At 40.7% G+C, this 16,024-nt stretch overlaps 1 protein-coding gene across 1 annotated transcript in view; it reads right to left on the minus strand.

Annotated features, from left to right (window-relative positions):
• The window catches only part of LTK (leukocyte receptor tyrosine kinase), a 139,782-nt gene that overhangs the window by 33,780 nt on the left and 89,978 nt on the right, over positions 1–16,024 (minus strand). The window contains exons 3-8 of the mRNA XM_042813198.1: positions 15,225–15,338; positions 12,298–12,453; positions 11,471–11,693; positions 5,823–5,962; positions 1,284–1,421; positions 313–465 (exon numbers count right to left, since the gene is read on the minus strand). Coding sequence (XP_042669132.1) covers positions 313–465; positions 1,284–1,421; positions 5,823–5,962; positions 11,471–11,693; positions 12,298–12,453; positions 15,225–15,338 — 924 coding nt within the window. The remainder of the gene's footprint in view (positions 1–312; positions 466–1,283; positions 1,422–5,822; positions 5,963–11,470; positions 11,694–12,297; positions 12,454–15,224; positions 15,339–16,024) is intronic.

Consider the following 16,024-nt stretch of genomic DNA (forward strand, 5'->3'; position numbering starts at 1 on the left):
TTTGAAAAGACTTTTCTAGACTCCTAAAACTCCTTCCATGTTAAATTTTCCATAAAAGATTTCATATCAAGTCTTGTTTTGTGATCAGAAGTTAGTTCTAAACTTTAAAATTATTTAAATAAATACATTTAAAGTTATTCTAGATAATACTGATGATAAATTTGTTTTGGAAAGAAGGATGCCAAACATTTTAAACTAATTAAAAAAACCCCACATCCCTAAGTTCACATGCATGCTGGCACACTTGTACAGGCACACATAAAAGAAGCACTCACAGAAAGGCAGACTAAGAAAGAACTATGAAGACCCTACCTGCAGTGGCTTGCAAGGTAGACCCTACAAATGAACCATTGTGAATCATTTCATTAAAGCCACTGATAGACCAAGGAAATGCTGCAGTTTCATTCAGTGTCCAGCCACATGAACCCTCTTCAAAAGAGCAATGTGAACCTTCTGGGAGACTATCTACAATGGACCATAAGAAAATGCAGGAAAATAGAAGAAACCTGATTATGGAAGAAGGCAAACAGCAGAAAAAGTCAAAATTTACTATAGTTCTTGAAACTATCACACTTATACTGTCTTTCAGTGTCAGAATATCAACAGGTCTCATTTGTTTATTTCCATAGTCATCAAAAAAGTCAACATTTTTTTGCTACTGGAGCTGTTACACTGCAGTTCTGTCACTGAAAACAGCCACTCCCACAGTCAAGAGTGGTAAATCACTCCACACATTTGTAAAAGCCCTACTATGTATTAAATTATAGACATCATGAGGCTTTCTGCGAAAGGCAGTCAACAGATTATTCTAGATCTTTGTCACTATAATTGACAAAAAAAAAAAACAAAACACCCAAACAAATAATGTTTCTCAGTACTAAATGTACTTGTTTAGAGTCTTTCTTTGTCAGGATATGCAAGATGAGAACTTGCACATCTAGGAAGGACAGCTTTGTGATTGATCCTGTTGGTAGTTTCTCATCTAGCAGCCATAAATGTGTAAATAAGATTTTGCTTTCCTCTGAAGCAGCAGTCACTATGAAACACAGGTCACTGAATGTCTTATTGCAATACTAAAAATAATAATAAATCAATTTTATCCTATATGGAATGAATTTTCAAGAAAAATCTTGATAATAAAATAATAAAAACAGTCTAAATTATTATAGGAGGCTTAATAATGAATTAATCTAGAAATAGAATCTATTTAACCTGTATTTTATTCTAAACTGATTATTGTAACAGGATGAAGGTTCCCACGAAATGCCATGCCATACACTCACCACATCTTACTCCTTCTACTTCTTTGGTAGGGCAATCACTGATGAATTCACAGATTTGTAAGTGGCTAACACAGCCTCCGTGAAGGCAGGGGAAGGAAGAGCCTTTGTTATATATAGAAAGATCTGGGTTTTCTTTATCTAAAGAAAAAAAAAAAAAAAAAAGCTCAGAGATGAATCAGCAGAATGTATATATATATTCCTGCATGTGCATCAGCCTTCACACACATGACCTCAGAAATCGTCCTCTGGGTGATAAATGATACTTAGCTGTGCTCTTTGTCATGCAGATTTCTATTCAGCATGAGATTCCCAAGATTGCCTCAGCTCTCACACAGACCAAATTCATTGCTCCTTACTCTTTCCTGCACACACTAGCTTCTGCTATGTTTGTGCCATCTTCAGGCAATCAGATTTTTATTTTGTTTTTACTGAGGATCCTACATTTTTCAATATGGCGAGTTCACTGGAACAGGCTGCCCAGAGAGGCTGTGGAGTCTCCTTCTCTGGAGATGTTCAAGACCTGCCTGGATGCCTACTTGTGTGACCTGGTGTAAGGAACCTGCTTTAGCAGGGGGGCTGGACTCGATGATCTCTGGAGGTCCCTTCCAACCCCTACAATTCCGTGATTCTGTAATTCTGTGATTCTTCTGTCCTGCACACGTGATCATGCACCTGTCAGCCAGCAGAGGCATGCTGCACGACACTGCTGCTGGAGGCAGCAATGTGCACTTAGCTCTGGGCCTGATGGACACATTGTTATGGCCAATCGAGAATCAGGCTCAATTAATACTTCTTTGCTGACATACTGTTATGCCATCTTTGTGGCATCCACCCCGTGATGAAAGGTGTTTCCTCAGCAGGCCGGCTCACTCATGCACCCCAACCTGCCTCTCCAGCTACACTCCAGGAGTACTGAACTAGTCATATGAGTACTCACCAACAGGCAGCATACGATTTTTAAGTGTGATATTTTCTGAAATCATGACTCAGTGTACCAAGCCTGTCCTGTGGATATGTGCGTGCACAGATTTGTTGTGGATCTGCAGGTGTGTGAAAGTCTCTTCTGGACCTGTTCCCTGTTAGCAGAGCTCTGCACAGATGTTCCATTACAATTGTTACTGCTCTGGAAAAAATGCAGAGCTTAGAAAGAAAACCCCAGGAGGAGGATGAAAGAACATCTGAAACATCATTTCTTCAGGGTACTGTGTTGTGTTGGGTACATGCAACAGCTTGTTTAAGGGCGCTTTGGAGATTTAGCACAATGCTTCAGGCTGTGTGCATCCCCTCAAAAATTCCAAGACTGTGAAAAGCATTGCATTAAAAGTATATTATCTGTTAAATTAAAAGATTGACTGCAATAAAATTAAATCTCTAGTATGATTTAAAGCAATCTCATGATATATGATGAAACAGCACTGTGAAGTATTCTTACATTTGAAACTTTCTAGATCTTACATTTCTATTCAAAGCTAATTCTACAGTGTCTGCAAAACAGAAGCAATAGCATTATATTAATGGATGAAAACCAGGAAGTGAAGATGATTATGTCTCCAACTTACAGGCTGCCTGCACCAGCAGACTCATACACTTCCCAGAAGCCTGAATGACATTAGCAGGGTTCTGCATATGTACTGAGGATCACTTGCATGACCTTGGCAACAGGTCTGAAAATGGTAGGTAAAATCGATCATTTCTGAGCTGAGCACTCAGTACTTTGCATAAATTACATTCAAATTATTTTCATTTTGGACAGAAGTTTTGAGCCAGGCAGTGGTAAATAGACAGCACAGACTGCAGACCAGAGTTGCTTTTCTTCATAAATTTGCAAGATAGAGCCCCAGCACAGAAAAAGCTTTAGTGACACTGGGTAGCCTTTTGTTACTATTTGAGAAAGAAAAACAGTAAAAGCTAAAATATCCTAGGCAGAGACTTCTTTCCATCCCTATTGCTGGATCCAGCATGAGCCCTGTTACTTTCTTATACATTTGTATGAGCGTCAGTGCAAAGCAAATTGGAGGCAGTCGGGGCTGCAGTGACCACACCCCAGTTGAGTTTGTGATCTCGAGGGATGTGGGCCTGGCAAAGAGTGGCATCAGGACCCTGAACTTTGGGAGAGGGAACTTTAAGCTGTTCAATGGACTGTTGGCCAAGATCCCCTGGGATGCTGTCTTTAAAAACAAAGATGTTGAGGAGAACTGGCTACTCTTCAAGGATGCCTTCCTGAGAGCACAAGAGCTCTCCATCTCTCTGAATAAGAAAGCAGGCAGAGGAGGTAGGAAGCTGGCGTGGCTCGGTAAGGTAAGGACCTGCTGAGGACACTGAGGGCGAAGAAAGGTGCATACAAGCTCGGAAAACAAGGCTGTGTCACCTGGGGAGACTACAGGGATGCCATCCGGACTTGCAGACATGGGATCAGGAAAGGCAAGGCGCAGGCAGAACTGAACTTGGCGAGGTACATGAAAAACAACAGGAAGACTTTCTACAGGTACATTGGCCAGAAGAGACAGGCCACAGCAAGTGTGCTCCTTTGGTAAATGTAAAGGAGAACTGGCTTCCACGGATGAAGAGAAGGCTGAGGTACTGAATGAGTTCTCTGCCTCAGTCTTCACTTGGTAGCCAAGATTCCAGTACTTCTCACGTCCCTGAGGCCTGCATCCCTAAACCTTTAGGTGCGGACCGGGATGGTAAAACTCCCCCCATTGTGAGGACAGAGCAGGTCCGAGACTGCCTCATGAGACTGAATGTGTACAAGTCTATGGGGCCAGATAGCGTGCATCCCAGGGTTCTGAAGGAGCTGGCTGAGGTGGCTGCTGAGCCGCTCTCCATCATATTTGAAAAGTCGTGGCTGTCAGGTGGGGTCCCGGATGACTGGAGGAAGGGTCACATCACTCCCATTTACAAGAAAGGGAGCAAGGAGGAGCCTGGGAACTGCAGGCCAGTGAGTCTCACCTCTGTACCTGGGAAGATCATGGAACAGATCATCCTGGATGACAAGCTTGATCTCATGAGGAATGAGCGTGTGAGCCAAGACAGCCAGCACGGCTTCACCAGGGGAAGGTCATGCTTGACCAATCTGGTGACCTTCTATGATGGAGTGACGGCATCAGTGGACAAGGGGAAGGCGACCAATGTCATATACCTGGACTTGAGCAAGGCCTTTGACATGGTTCCCCACCACATCCTTATCTCCAATTTGGAGGGATGTGGATTTGATGGGTGGACCACCCAGTGGATAGGAAACTGGTTGAAAGGACACAGACAGAGGGTTGTCATCAATGGCTCTATGTCCAGGTGGAGGCCGGTAATGGAGACACGGCTGGTGTCTCCCAGGGGCTGTCTTGGGATCGGTGCTCTTTACCATCTTTGTCAGTGACATCAATGACGGAATCGAGTGCACCCTCAGCAAGTTTGCTGACGACACCAAGCTGAGTGGTGCGGTTGACACAGCAGAAGGAAGAGATGCCATTCAGAGTGATCTTGACAGGCTGGAAAAGTGGGCCCAGGTGAACCTGATGAGGTTCAACATGGCAAAGTGCAGAGTTTTGCATTTGGGCCGGAGGAATCCCAGGCATCCATACAGACTGGAAGGAGCGGTCCTTGAGAGCAGCCTTGCAGAGAAGGACGTGGGGGTCTTGACAGATGAAAAACTTAACATGAGCCCGCAGTGTGCCCTTGCTGCTCAGAAGGCAAATGGTATCCTGGGCTCCATCAAAAGAGGGGTGGCCAGCAGGGACAGGGAGGTGATTGTCCTCCTCTACTCTGCTCTTGTGTGGCTCCATCTGGAATACTACGTCCAGGTCTGGAGCCTCCAGTATAAGAAAGACAGGGAGCTGTTGGAGAGGGTCCAGAGGAGGGCCAAAAAGATGATCAGGGGACTGGAGCACCTCCCCTGTGAGGACAGGCTGAGGGAGCTGGCGAGAGAAAAGAAGCCTACGGGGTGATCTCATTGCAGCCTTTCAGTACCTAAAGGGAGCCTACAAATAGGAGGGGAATCAACTCTTTGAAAGGGTTGATAACTGCAGCACAAGGGGAAGTGGTTTTAAGAAGAGGGAGGGTAGATTTAGGTTGTATGTCAGGGGGAAATTCTTTACAGAGAGAGTGGTGAGGTGCTGGAATGGGCTGCCCAGAGAGGTTGTGGATGCCCCGTCCCTGGAGGTGTTCAAGGCCAGATTGGATGGGGCCCTGGGCAGCCTGGTCTAGTATTAAATGGGGAGGTTGGTGGCCCTGCATGTGGCAGGGGGTTGGAGATTCATGATCCTTGAGGTCCCTTCCAAACCTGGCCATTCTGTGATTCTGTGCAAAATCAGTTCAATTTTGCACTTCAACTCTGCTTTCTGAGCGTGTGCACATGTGCACACAAAATACATTCAAATATGACCCTTGACAGGTAAGCCCTGCCAAAAATCATAGAGGACACTCAGCTTTCATGTATGTCTTACCTGACCAAATCTTTAATCATGCTCACCATTTTTTGTGAGGATGCTGCTCTCTTTTATGACTGCATTTGATTATTCCAAAACTGACTGTATTGCAACGTACCATGGAAGCAGTTTGTGAGCTGCAAGGAGCCCACTGCCAGTAGTCCAACCTCTTGTGCTCCACAGTTTGAATACAGCAAGGTGATTTTAAAAGGTCTTTCTATTTGGCCAATCTGAGCCATCATGGATTTCCATTTCACCCTAGAATACAACAAGGAGATATCAGATGCACAAAAAGCATGCTGGAGTCCACAGAATATCTAGCACAGATTCTATACTGCACCAAATAGAAGCGATGGTATTAACACGGGGAAGGAATTGAATATAAAGTACAACATAGCAGACATTCATTTAAAAAAAATGACATTCTACCTAAAAAGTTCATATTCAGTTATCTTTTTCTCAGCTCCTATTGTAACTTACATTTCTCCACACAACATACAGCATAACTCTGAGACGTCAAAAATATCTCAACTGTAGAGTGATTGTAGCAGTTCAGAGAAAGATGGATGGTGGCATGCACTCTAATTTTGAAGATGGTTGCTAGGCATTGAAAGCTAGACAACGACATTCAATGGGAATTTTCAATGTATCTCACTCAAATCAGTCTATCAGGAGTCAGGGTACCCAGGTGTAGATAAAAAAACCCTACAATATTCCTAACAATCTTTAAAAACAAACAAACAAACAAAAATGACGATGCTTTGTTCATCATTCCATTGCATCCACTTGGCCTCAAAAAAATCAGTGGGCCTTAAACTAACTGGTTCAACAAGCCACTGGAGATAAGGACAGTCTCTGCATCTTTTGCATTTACCTACTAAGCATACAAGACCTTCTAACCAATGAGTTCCACTACCTCCACCAAGCTACAACACAGCCCCTAAGCATCACCACTGTTATCATAATCCTAAGCACAGGAATCCACAGCAGCCAGCCCATGATTCACAACTGGTGTTATGTTTATGTTAGCAACTAAAGAGATTACTGCCCACAGCTGAAAACAATGACTCGCTTCATTTCTGCACCTTAATTGTATATGGTTTACAAGCTGCACACTCTGAATCTTGCAGTTTACAGCCTAGTATTTCAAAATGAAGTACAACCACTGGCTAAGTCAATAAACCAACTTCTGAAACATCACATCTGAGAAAGACGCACCGTATTCCCTGCCACTAGAAGAACACTAGGTCTCAGTGGGCCTCTAAGAGAAGACTAATATCTTAAACCACTGTTCATGTGTACTGGCAGCTCTTTTGAATCAGAGCCCTAAGGTCCCATGAAATATTCCAGTTCTACACTGAAAGATGCTAACACTGAAATTTTAGTCCATTTATACACCACCACTGGAAAAGCTTGCAAGCATCCAGAGTCCACAAAAACAGCAAGCAACTTTCTATCACCCAGAATTCTTGGAGGTACAGAGTCTCATCATCATCAAGGCATTCCCACTCAGACAAGCCCCCTTCCTCAACATACAACAGCAACAAGATTTCTAACATGGTAAATACTTGCTTTGTCCCAGCATCTGAGCAAAAGATAGTCAGAACCAACTTAATTTTCTTAATGGAATCAGGAACAAAGCCCATTGTTGAGCTACTAAGAAGATGGATCATTGTAGCAAGCTTTCAGATAAGCCAAGCTTGGCAATATCTTTACTATCGATTTTATGTCAAGCCAGATCTCAACTAATGAGGTAATATTCTTCTTCTAAGTACAGATGTTAAAACTGCTCTGTATGTATAGAAGGGCTGTCAGAATCTGACATCATTTTGAGAAATTTACACAGATAAAAAGTTTGGAGTTGCAAGCAATCTGATGCCTAAGGCAACAAGTTTAGATTTGCCCTGCTAACCTACAATTTCCATTTTTGATTTTCACTAGCTTAGGCTAAACAAAAGCTTTTCCTTTTCTTACCAATCTTCGCTATGCCTTTCCATCTCCAACACAATTAACAGATTGTGCATTTTAAGAAAGATTATTTTATTATTAAGAACAATTTCTTCATTAAGAGTGACAAATTAAAAAACCCTAACGTGAAAGCTGAAACCTTTTCTGAACTGGAGGCCACTACAGGAGTTACTGCAGAAAGTTATGCTAACTGCCTCAAGGTACTATCAAAGAACATACAAATTAGAATCTTTACATTTCTTTTCCACATATATGAAGCTAGTCATCGGATGCAAAAAGAAATAGATGACAGAACATAGGCCTGCAACTCCTGCCCTTACTAACCAGCTACAGATCTGTCCTTCTTGGCCCAGAAGAATTTTTGGTGCAATTTGGGGCATGAGAGTCAGTAAACCATATTCCTAGGTTAGTGATCACAATCAGTCTTTCATAACAGCAGTGCAGTCTCTCCTTTTGTAGCTTTATTTTTTAATTCAAATAGCTGTGCTCATTGCTGTCAGTATGTATTAGGCATTTTCTGAGGACACTTACCAGACTATTCCCTTTCAAAGGCTTATGGAGTTGGACACCTAATTTATAAATTCCAAATGACCTTAGGTGTTTCCAGACATTCAAATCAGCTATATCACAATTCCTCTACACACAAGAGCTAAAGTTAAAGAACTTCTGTTGACAATAGGACACCCAGACTGGGTGAAGAGGAGTCTCAAAGATGGTAAGTTCCTATAGGAGTCGCAGAAGCTGGCAAGGCATTTTAGCAGGTCTGCTCCAAAAAAGGAAAAAAAAAAAAAAAAAAAAAAAGGAAAAAAAAAAGCAGTAAATATAGGGAAAACAAAGCAATAATCCTTTCATGAGATTGGCTAACTGATGACCATTTGTGCACGTGGCCTTGAACTCGTTCTTTCTTGGACTACCAGGAGTACCATGGACAGTACTTTGTTTTAGAAAGAAAACAGAAAACAATACGGCCAGCTTACTGATCACACTCTATCATGTAAAGGGAAAAGATTATCACTGCCCCAAGCAGTGCTTTTTTATTCTCATTGAAGTTTGAGTATTTAGAGCTGAAATAAACAAGTTCCATTATTGAAATAGTTTTGGCTGACAACACTGAAACAATTGTGGTCAACAACAAATACAAGCAAATGAAATCATTCAAAACAAAACCACGTAAGACTTTTCACACGAGTTTTCAGGTGTGACTAGTTTTTTTGCTCTATGTGATAATGAGGAAAAAGATAGGGTAAGCAAAGTAGTCGTAAAGTCATTATCAGTGATCTGAACAAGCACCAGGACCATAACTATGAGAAATGAAGATAGCTTTGAGCCAAGAACCAGATTAAGAAAACTTGGGCCTGCAAACAAAAATGCAGGCACTTGATGTTTGATCTCTACTGAGATAATAACAAACATAATTTTATATATCTTTTGTAAATACGTAGAATTTCAAACACCTCACTCCCACAGCAACTCTCCCTCTAATCGAGAAGCTCAGAATACTCATATGTTATAGGTGTGGCATAAAATAAAAGTAAAAAAATATGAGCTTGTCCTACTTATCTGGGAACTTAATGCCAAAAGGTCTGTCTGTTTCTCTTTTGCTACAGTGCATTTGCAAAAAATGGGTGGCAGCTTCAATACTACAGATCAAACCTAGCAGAGGTGGTCGGGACTTTTTCTAATGAGTGACATATCTCTGAGCTTTAGAGAACTGTGTAGCTGATGGACCTTGAAGGAGGAAACACAATCAGCATAAGACTTCCAGGACCAGAAAGAGGACAGTTCACTGAAGTGATTTACTATTGCTGGAATTCATGATGAAGCACAGCTTGATTTTGGAATTAAAAGATGACAGAGAAGACTGAAGCAGGATTTTCTGGATCAATTATCTGAAAAGATGATATCTAGCCTTCTTTCTATTTCTCATTTTTCACTCTGACTTCAAGATGATCTCCCAGTAGCAACTGAAGATTAAAATATGTAATAGACATAGGCATCTATCTCCAGGTCATTTCCTCATTATCTTCCTTTTATTCTACAAATTGTGCAGCTGGGATTGGGTAACACATGAAAGTGTGTATGACTTCTGCTCCCTCTGGAAAGTGGGAATGTTTCAAGATGGTCTCTGTTCTTAATAACCAGTACTGTTTAAATATTAATCGCAGAAAAACTGCTTATTTCAGAGTATCTCCCTAATAAGAAGCAGCTCAAACACTGTAGAAATAAATTTTGTTCTCCCAAACATACAAATTTTTCTGGAACTGTGCAGAGAACCAAAAAGATAGGGTAAAGTAAGAATATTTGACCTAAAATTGTTCTTAACTATTTCGTGCTTCTTCCTTCCCCTCCTTTCTATTTTGACTTAGAATAGGAGGCAATCACCTTCCACCTTTACATTCTTAAAACTAAAGCCTCAGTTCTTACCAGTGCTTCGTTTCACTAAGTAATACCAATGTTCATACCAATTTCCAGTGACACTAATTCCATTCCAAGGTGTGTAAATAACATCACTTTCAGACAATAATTTAGACAATAATTTTATGTAGAATTTTTTTGTAGTGCTCAAATAAGCTCTTAAACAATGACTATGTTTCATTTCAGAAATGCTACACTGTTTGTGATCAAAGCCTGTCCTGGGCAGGTAGGTATCTCAAAGGGTATTTTATGAGTTAATTCTGGGGAACTGTGGCTGCAGTTGTTTAGGCAAGTAGAGGCTTGTCAAGTACTTAAAGCAGGTGAAAAAGAAGGTTAGAAATTTATCCCAGAAAATGTTACAGATTCCTTGTGAAACTGGCAAAAAGAAAAGGAAGGAGTAGCCAGGAAGGAAGTGAGCAATAGCTAAAAGTAGGAGTGAGAGATGGATTTGAAATAAAATAAGTTTTCTTAGTCAACCTCTGCTGTCTTTGGCTGACCAGAAGTCTTGGCTGAAGATCTCCATGGCAGCTTGAGAAGTGCCAAAGAATTCAAAGAAAACAAGCACTGGGATCTATTGCTTAAGTTCTTCACGGGAGTCGGTCAGGTGATGGAAATAAAAAAAACAGTTGTGTGCCTGACCCAGGTTTTTACAAGACATACTGCAGCAAAGGAGAAAGCACATGGAAAATGGCAAAATCAGATGACACGTGGACCTTTCTCCTTCTTTTCCTGTTGTGATTCATTCCCTTTACCCATTTCTTCTCCTCGCTGCATTCTGCTTCATGCAGGAATGAAAAAATAAATGTGGAACAGATCAGAGTACAAAATGCAGGACAAGATCCAGGGTTGCTGCAATTCCTTTTTTTTTCCCTTTACCTCTTCTCACCTCTAGCCTTTGCTTTTCCATTCTCTGAACTCTACAGATAAAACAAAAGAGGATGCTCCTGAGCTTAGCAGACAGAAGGAAGAAATTACAAAAGAGGCAGGATTAACCCTTCTCAAAATCTGACTACAACAGGACCCCTTGAATACTTAGAGATATCAGTCATTTCACCAACACAGCCTTTGGACTGAGTTCATTTTAAATTCTATACCACTAGAATCAGTGAGGGAGTCAGCCACTCTCACGTCTCCTGAATACGAGGGAGAAGGAATGACTCCTAATTAGATGTGTTCTTTGCAAAGGGGGCAAACAAAACCTGTGTCTGTTCCAGACATCCTGTCAGGAAGCTGCACAACTCAGTCCTGACAGTTCTACTTTCGGTTTTTGCTCTAACAAAAGCAATAATCTCAAGGAGAGAGATGTTAAAAAACAGTGGCCAGGAGGGACTGCACCCTACCTTGCAATTTAAAGTCTAAAGAGCTGCAAATTGATTGTCTTACCCAGCATCCTCTTCATGGCCAACTTTCAGAGAAATTATTATATTTCTGTTAGTGTCCACATATCTGATTTCAACTGTGAATCTCTGGAGGAGAGGAACAGCATCCTGTGAATATACAGCTAGTTCCAGCAAACAAGAGTCCATGCTCCCAGGCAGGATTGGGCTGTGCAGGCTGAACTTGCATCTATCTGGCAGCCTACTCATGTTCAGAAGGAAAATGCCTCCTGTAAGAAATAATATGAAAATAGATGAAGGGTTTGAAGAAAGATCTCAAGAAGAAAGCAGAGGACTATGCACCAAGTATAAATAACAGATAAAAAAGAAAGGAGACTAAAGTAAAGGAGGGAAATACATTAGAAGCAATGGAAGGAATGAGAAGAGAAGAAACCAAACAAAGCAGAGTGAATATGTCCAACAAAACAAAAGCTGAAGATTTCTCAAATCAGCCAGCAGACATGAGGAGCCAGACCTGGCCTGTAAAGGATTGAGTTTTGTAACAAAAATCCACGAGTAAGCAGAAGCAGCTAATGCTAAAACACAGAGCAATAAAAGGAGCATATAAATGAGCTGGCTAGATACAGGGTACACATATACACAAAGCAGGCAGTACATATAAGGATAATACAGATTATAAGGCTCTCAGTGATAGACTATTTTAGGCACAGACAATGTACCTAATAGTCGCACACCAGAACCAGCATATGGCAGTATTTTTAAAAATATGTGACTGAGGTCTCAGTCTGTCAACTCCTATTGCTGCTGGGCTATTACTATTACTGGCGCTGGGAGAAAGCAGATATTCACTATGGGGAAACTGTAACTGCCTACCTTCAACACCTCCTTGGGAGGAGCTGTTCTCCAGAAGCAGCTGCTGCCTTTCCTGAGATACCAGGACACTGACTGAAGACAATACCCAGTCTGGTCTTCCAAAACTATCTGTAGATGTCATCCATGAGCAGCTTGAGGTGATGATACAAGAGATTTCTGTCATGAGAAGCAAAAGTTTTCATTCAGGCTTTCTCCAGTTCAAGTAGCAGGCCTATGTAGGGGCATAAACGAGCAGATCTATGGTGTATGGAGTCTCTCTCAAGGAATGAAAGACTAGAAGGGAAAAGAGAAAGCTTCTTATGCAATAACAACAAAGAATCTCTTCCAGAGCAGGTGAAGGAACGTACCTGAGAGAAAAACAACTGCAAATTCTTGGCAGATGTAAATCAGCATCTTCCCACCAGTATCAACAGTGAATTTATATTAGCGGATGGTCAACCCCCAGATACAAGGGCTGTTTCAAAGATAACGCCTCATATTTTATACTATCGGCCCACAAAGTCAGATGGGGATGTTGGTGGTATGGCAATAGAGGTTGAACCTTCCCACCAATATTCTGTTACTTTTTATCACTGTATGATAGATGGCAGCAGAGGGGCAGTCTGACAAAATGGCGTCTGACACTGAAACGCATATGAAGCAAAAGTACGTAATTGAAATCCTCCACAGAGAAAAAAAATCACAGCCATTGACATTCATCGATACTTGCGGAAGTTATGGAGGCCAAACAGTGAATATGAGCACAGGGAGGCAATGGGTAATACGCTTCGGTAGTGGCAGCAGTAACTGTACATCAGCTCCATTGGTGCAGATAGTTACAAGTGCAGCGTGCCAGCTTTGATAACAGTGCATAGTTAATGGTGTTGAATATCTTGAAAAATAGCATTTTGTAGCTGAGAATTTGCTCCATCAAATAGTGTTACTGTGCTCTTTGTGTCTATTGTAAGTTCCCATGGAAATAAACTGGAGGCATTATTTTGGAGCAACCTAAGTACATAACGTTCTGAATGAGAATAATACCTACTACAGCAAGGATATTGAAACTGTAAGGATTTAGCATTTTAACAGAGAGGAACAAAGGAAGCCCTAAGATCTTAAGCAGAATAGCTGAGCAAAGCAAGCTTTATATATATATTTTTTCTTTTCTTTATTTTCCCCCAGCATTCTACTTTTCTCCAGCAAGATAGACAAGAATGCCCTCCTAAGAACTCCAGAGTCCATTCAAGCACTAAGAACACTAGATCATCCCGGCCAGAATTTTTCATAATCAGCATATTATAAACCAGACAAGTAATTCACTGTTCTCTCATCAATCTAATACAAGCTCCCTGACGAGACGTTAGCTGTACAAAGCTCTCCCACACAGAATGGAGCTGAATAGATACAGTAAGCTGATATTAACTTGCACAATATTTATTTTCAGTAGTAATAATAATATTACAGTAATAACTTGAGGATCCACAGGCCATATGACAAACTGTAAGAGTGAACATTCATATTTGGGATCCTGTCATTCAGAGGGTATTCATACCTTGTACTCATAAATTACACAGTTTTATCTCTTTGTTGCTCTACTACTTGGAAGAAAAGAAGGTAGGAATTAAGAATAGAATTAAGGTCAGGAATATAACAATGATAGGCTGTTGCACAGGCAACCCAAATGGGACAGAAGAAAATAAAAAGAGCCTCCAGAGGATTTGTGATACTCTAACTTTCAGGGGAAAAACAAACAAACAAACAAACAAACAAAACACAATGAAAGCTGCCATGGAAAAAAAGCATCTTCTTGAATACAAAAGACAAAGTAGACAAGTTTGCCTAATTTTTAAATTTAACTGTAACCATGATTACACACACCATCGAGCATGCAGAATTTAGAGAAATATGAATATTATGGAGTTACATATCACTGTGGCTTGGAACAGGCTGTATCTCCCACCTCCTCTGTATCAAGAAAGACACAGACTTGCTGTAATGAGTCCAACACAGGCCCATAAATACTGTTGAGGGAGTGGACCATTTATGAAGAGAGGCTGACTGAGCAGGATTGTTCGGCACAGAGAAGGCTCATGGGAGCTTTTTGTCAATGTATATAAACACCTAATGGGAGTGAACAGAGAGGAAGCCAGACTATTCTCACTACTGCCCACTGCAGGAAAAAAAAAGGCAATTGGCACAAAGTAAAAAAAAAAAAAAAACAACAACAGGAAATTCAATCAGAACATAAGAAAATACCTGAGAGTGGTAAAGCACTGGAAATGTGCTGCACATTTAAGTTGTACATTCACCATCTCATAGGTATTGAAAGCCCAATGGGGTCATAGGCAACTTGCTTTCAGTGACCCTTCCTGAGCAAGTGGATTGGACTAGGTGACCTGAAGAGGTCTCCCTAAGTGATTATTTCACTAAATGGAAAGTCATCCCTTCAGTTTCCACATTTCCACATCACTGATGACAACTGGTTCCTTTCTCTTGAGTGCTTATGAAATGTGGCATTTATCCTGGCAACACAGTAAGACCAAATACATCCTACCTATCTCACAAGCATTTTTGTTCAGCTCACTGTTCTTTAAAAATTCCTAGAAATCTGAAAACTCCAATTGGAAAAAACCTTCATTTGGTGTCAAGAAAGCTACTTCATTCTGTGGTTGCTATAGCTCTACTAAATAGCTTTTGTTTAAAGAACTCCTTAGCCCAAATCTGGTGTATTACACTGTGATGATATAGAAGATTTTTATTTTATTTTATTTTAATAATGAAGTAAAGAATTCCCCTAAGGTTGCACTGGTCTTTCAGCGTCACTGTGCTATCTCCAGCCAGGAAATCATTGCTGCTTTCTGAAGGATCCTTGTGACTGCCAGCATCTCACTTGCACCTAGATTTTGATGTAGAAATAAGGCAAATGTAAAGAAGAGGACTTGTGGTACCTGGTTCAGAAGGCTGACGAAATGACACCATCCTATTTCTTATCAGGGAGAACTTCTCAGGTGGATTTGGTGTAGAAGAGTTTACTTCATGTGATCCAGAACAGGAGACAACTACTATAACAAAACAAACACAACAGGAGAAGGATTTCATGTTTCTACACAAAACTATACTCTCATACTGTTAAACATGAACACAGATTTATCAAAGCCTCATTGTATCAATCCACACTCATCACAGTGTACAGAGGTAATACTGTCCAAAATGCCACTTCTACAACAAAATATTTTATTTACTATTATGTTGTTTGGAATTCTTTATCTATCCTTCTTTTTATCAGTATAAAACTCCTAAATAGACACTGTGTTCCAGTACTGCCTGTGTTGTAGCCACTGTATAGCTGAATAGTAGGCCCATGGCTGCCTGCCAGCAACTATATATTTTATTCTGGAAACACATTAACTAACATTAATGAAACCTTTGCATTAGTCACATATCCAGAAAACATCTCTTTCTACTGCCATGTACAAAGGCTGGGACTTGCAAAGGAATCAGGTAATTTCCTTGTAGCTGATATCTAGTAATATGTAGTTTCATCAATACAGTTGTTATTAATCTACTTCCATTACTCTATCTCACAAATCTCTTTGCCATATAAATAAAGAAACCCTTCCTTGATAATTACGGTATTTGATCATATTATGACATCAATATATATGCATTTGTGCATTTTTATTCATATCAAATCTTAGAGTTCTGCTTTAAAGTTTGGTTGAGTTGGAAAAAAAAGATCAAAATCTCA

This window comes from Centrocercus urophasianus, unplaced genomic scaffold, assembly GCF_019232065.1.
Source record: "Centrocercus urophasianus isolate 14NV4802_14NV808 unplaced genomic scaffold, USGS_Curo_1.0 seq_14, whole genome shotgun sequence".
Taxonomy (NCBI): domain Eukaryota; kingdom Metazoa; phylum Chordata; class Aves; order Galliformes; family Phasianidae; genus Centrocercus; species Centrocercus urophasianus.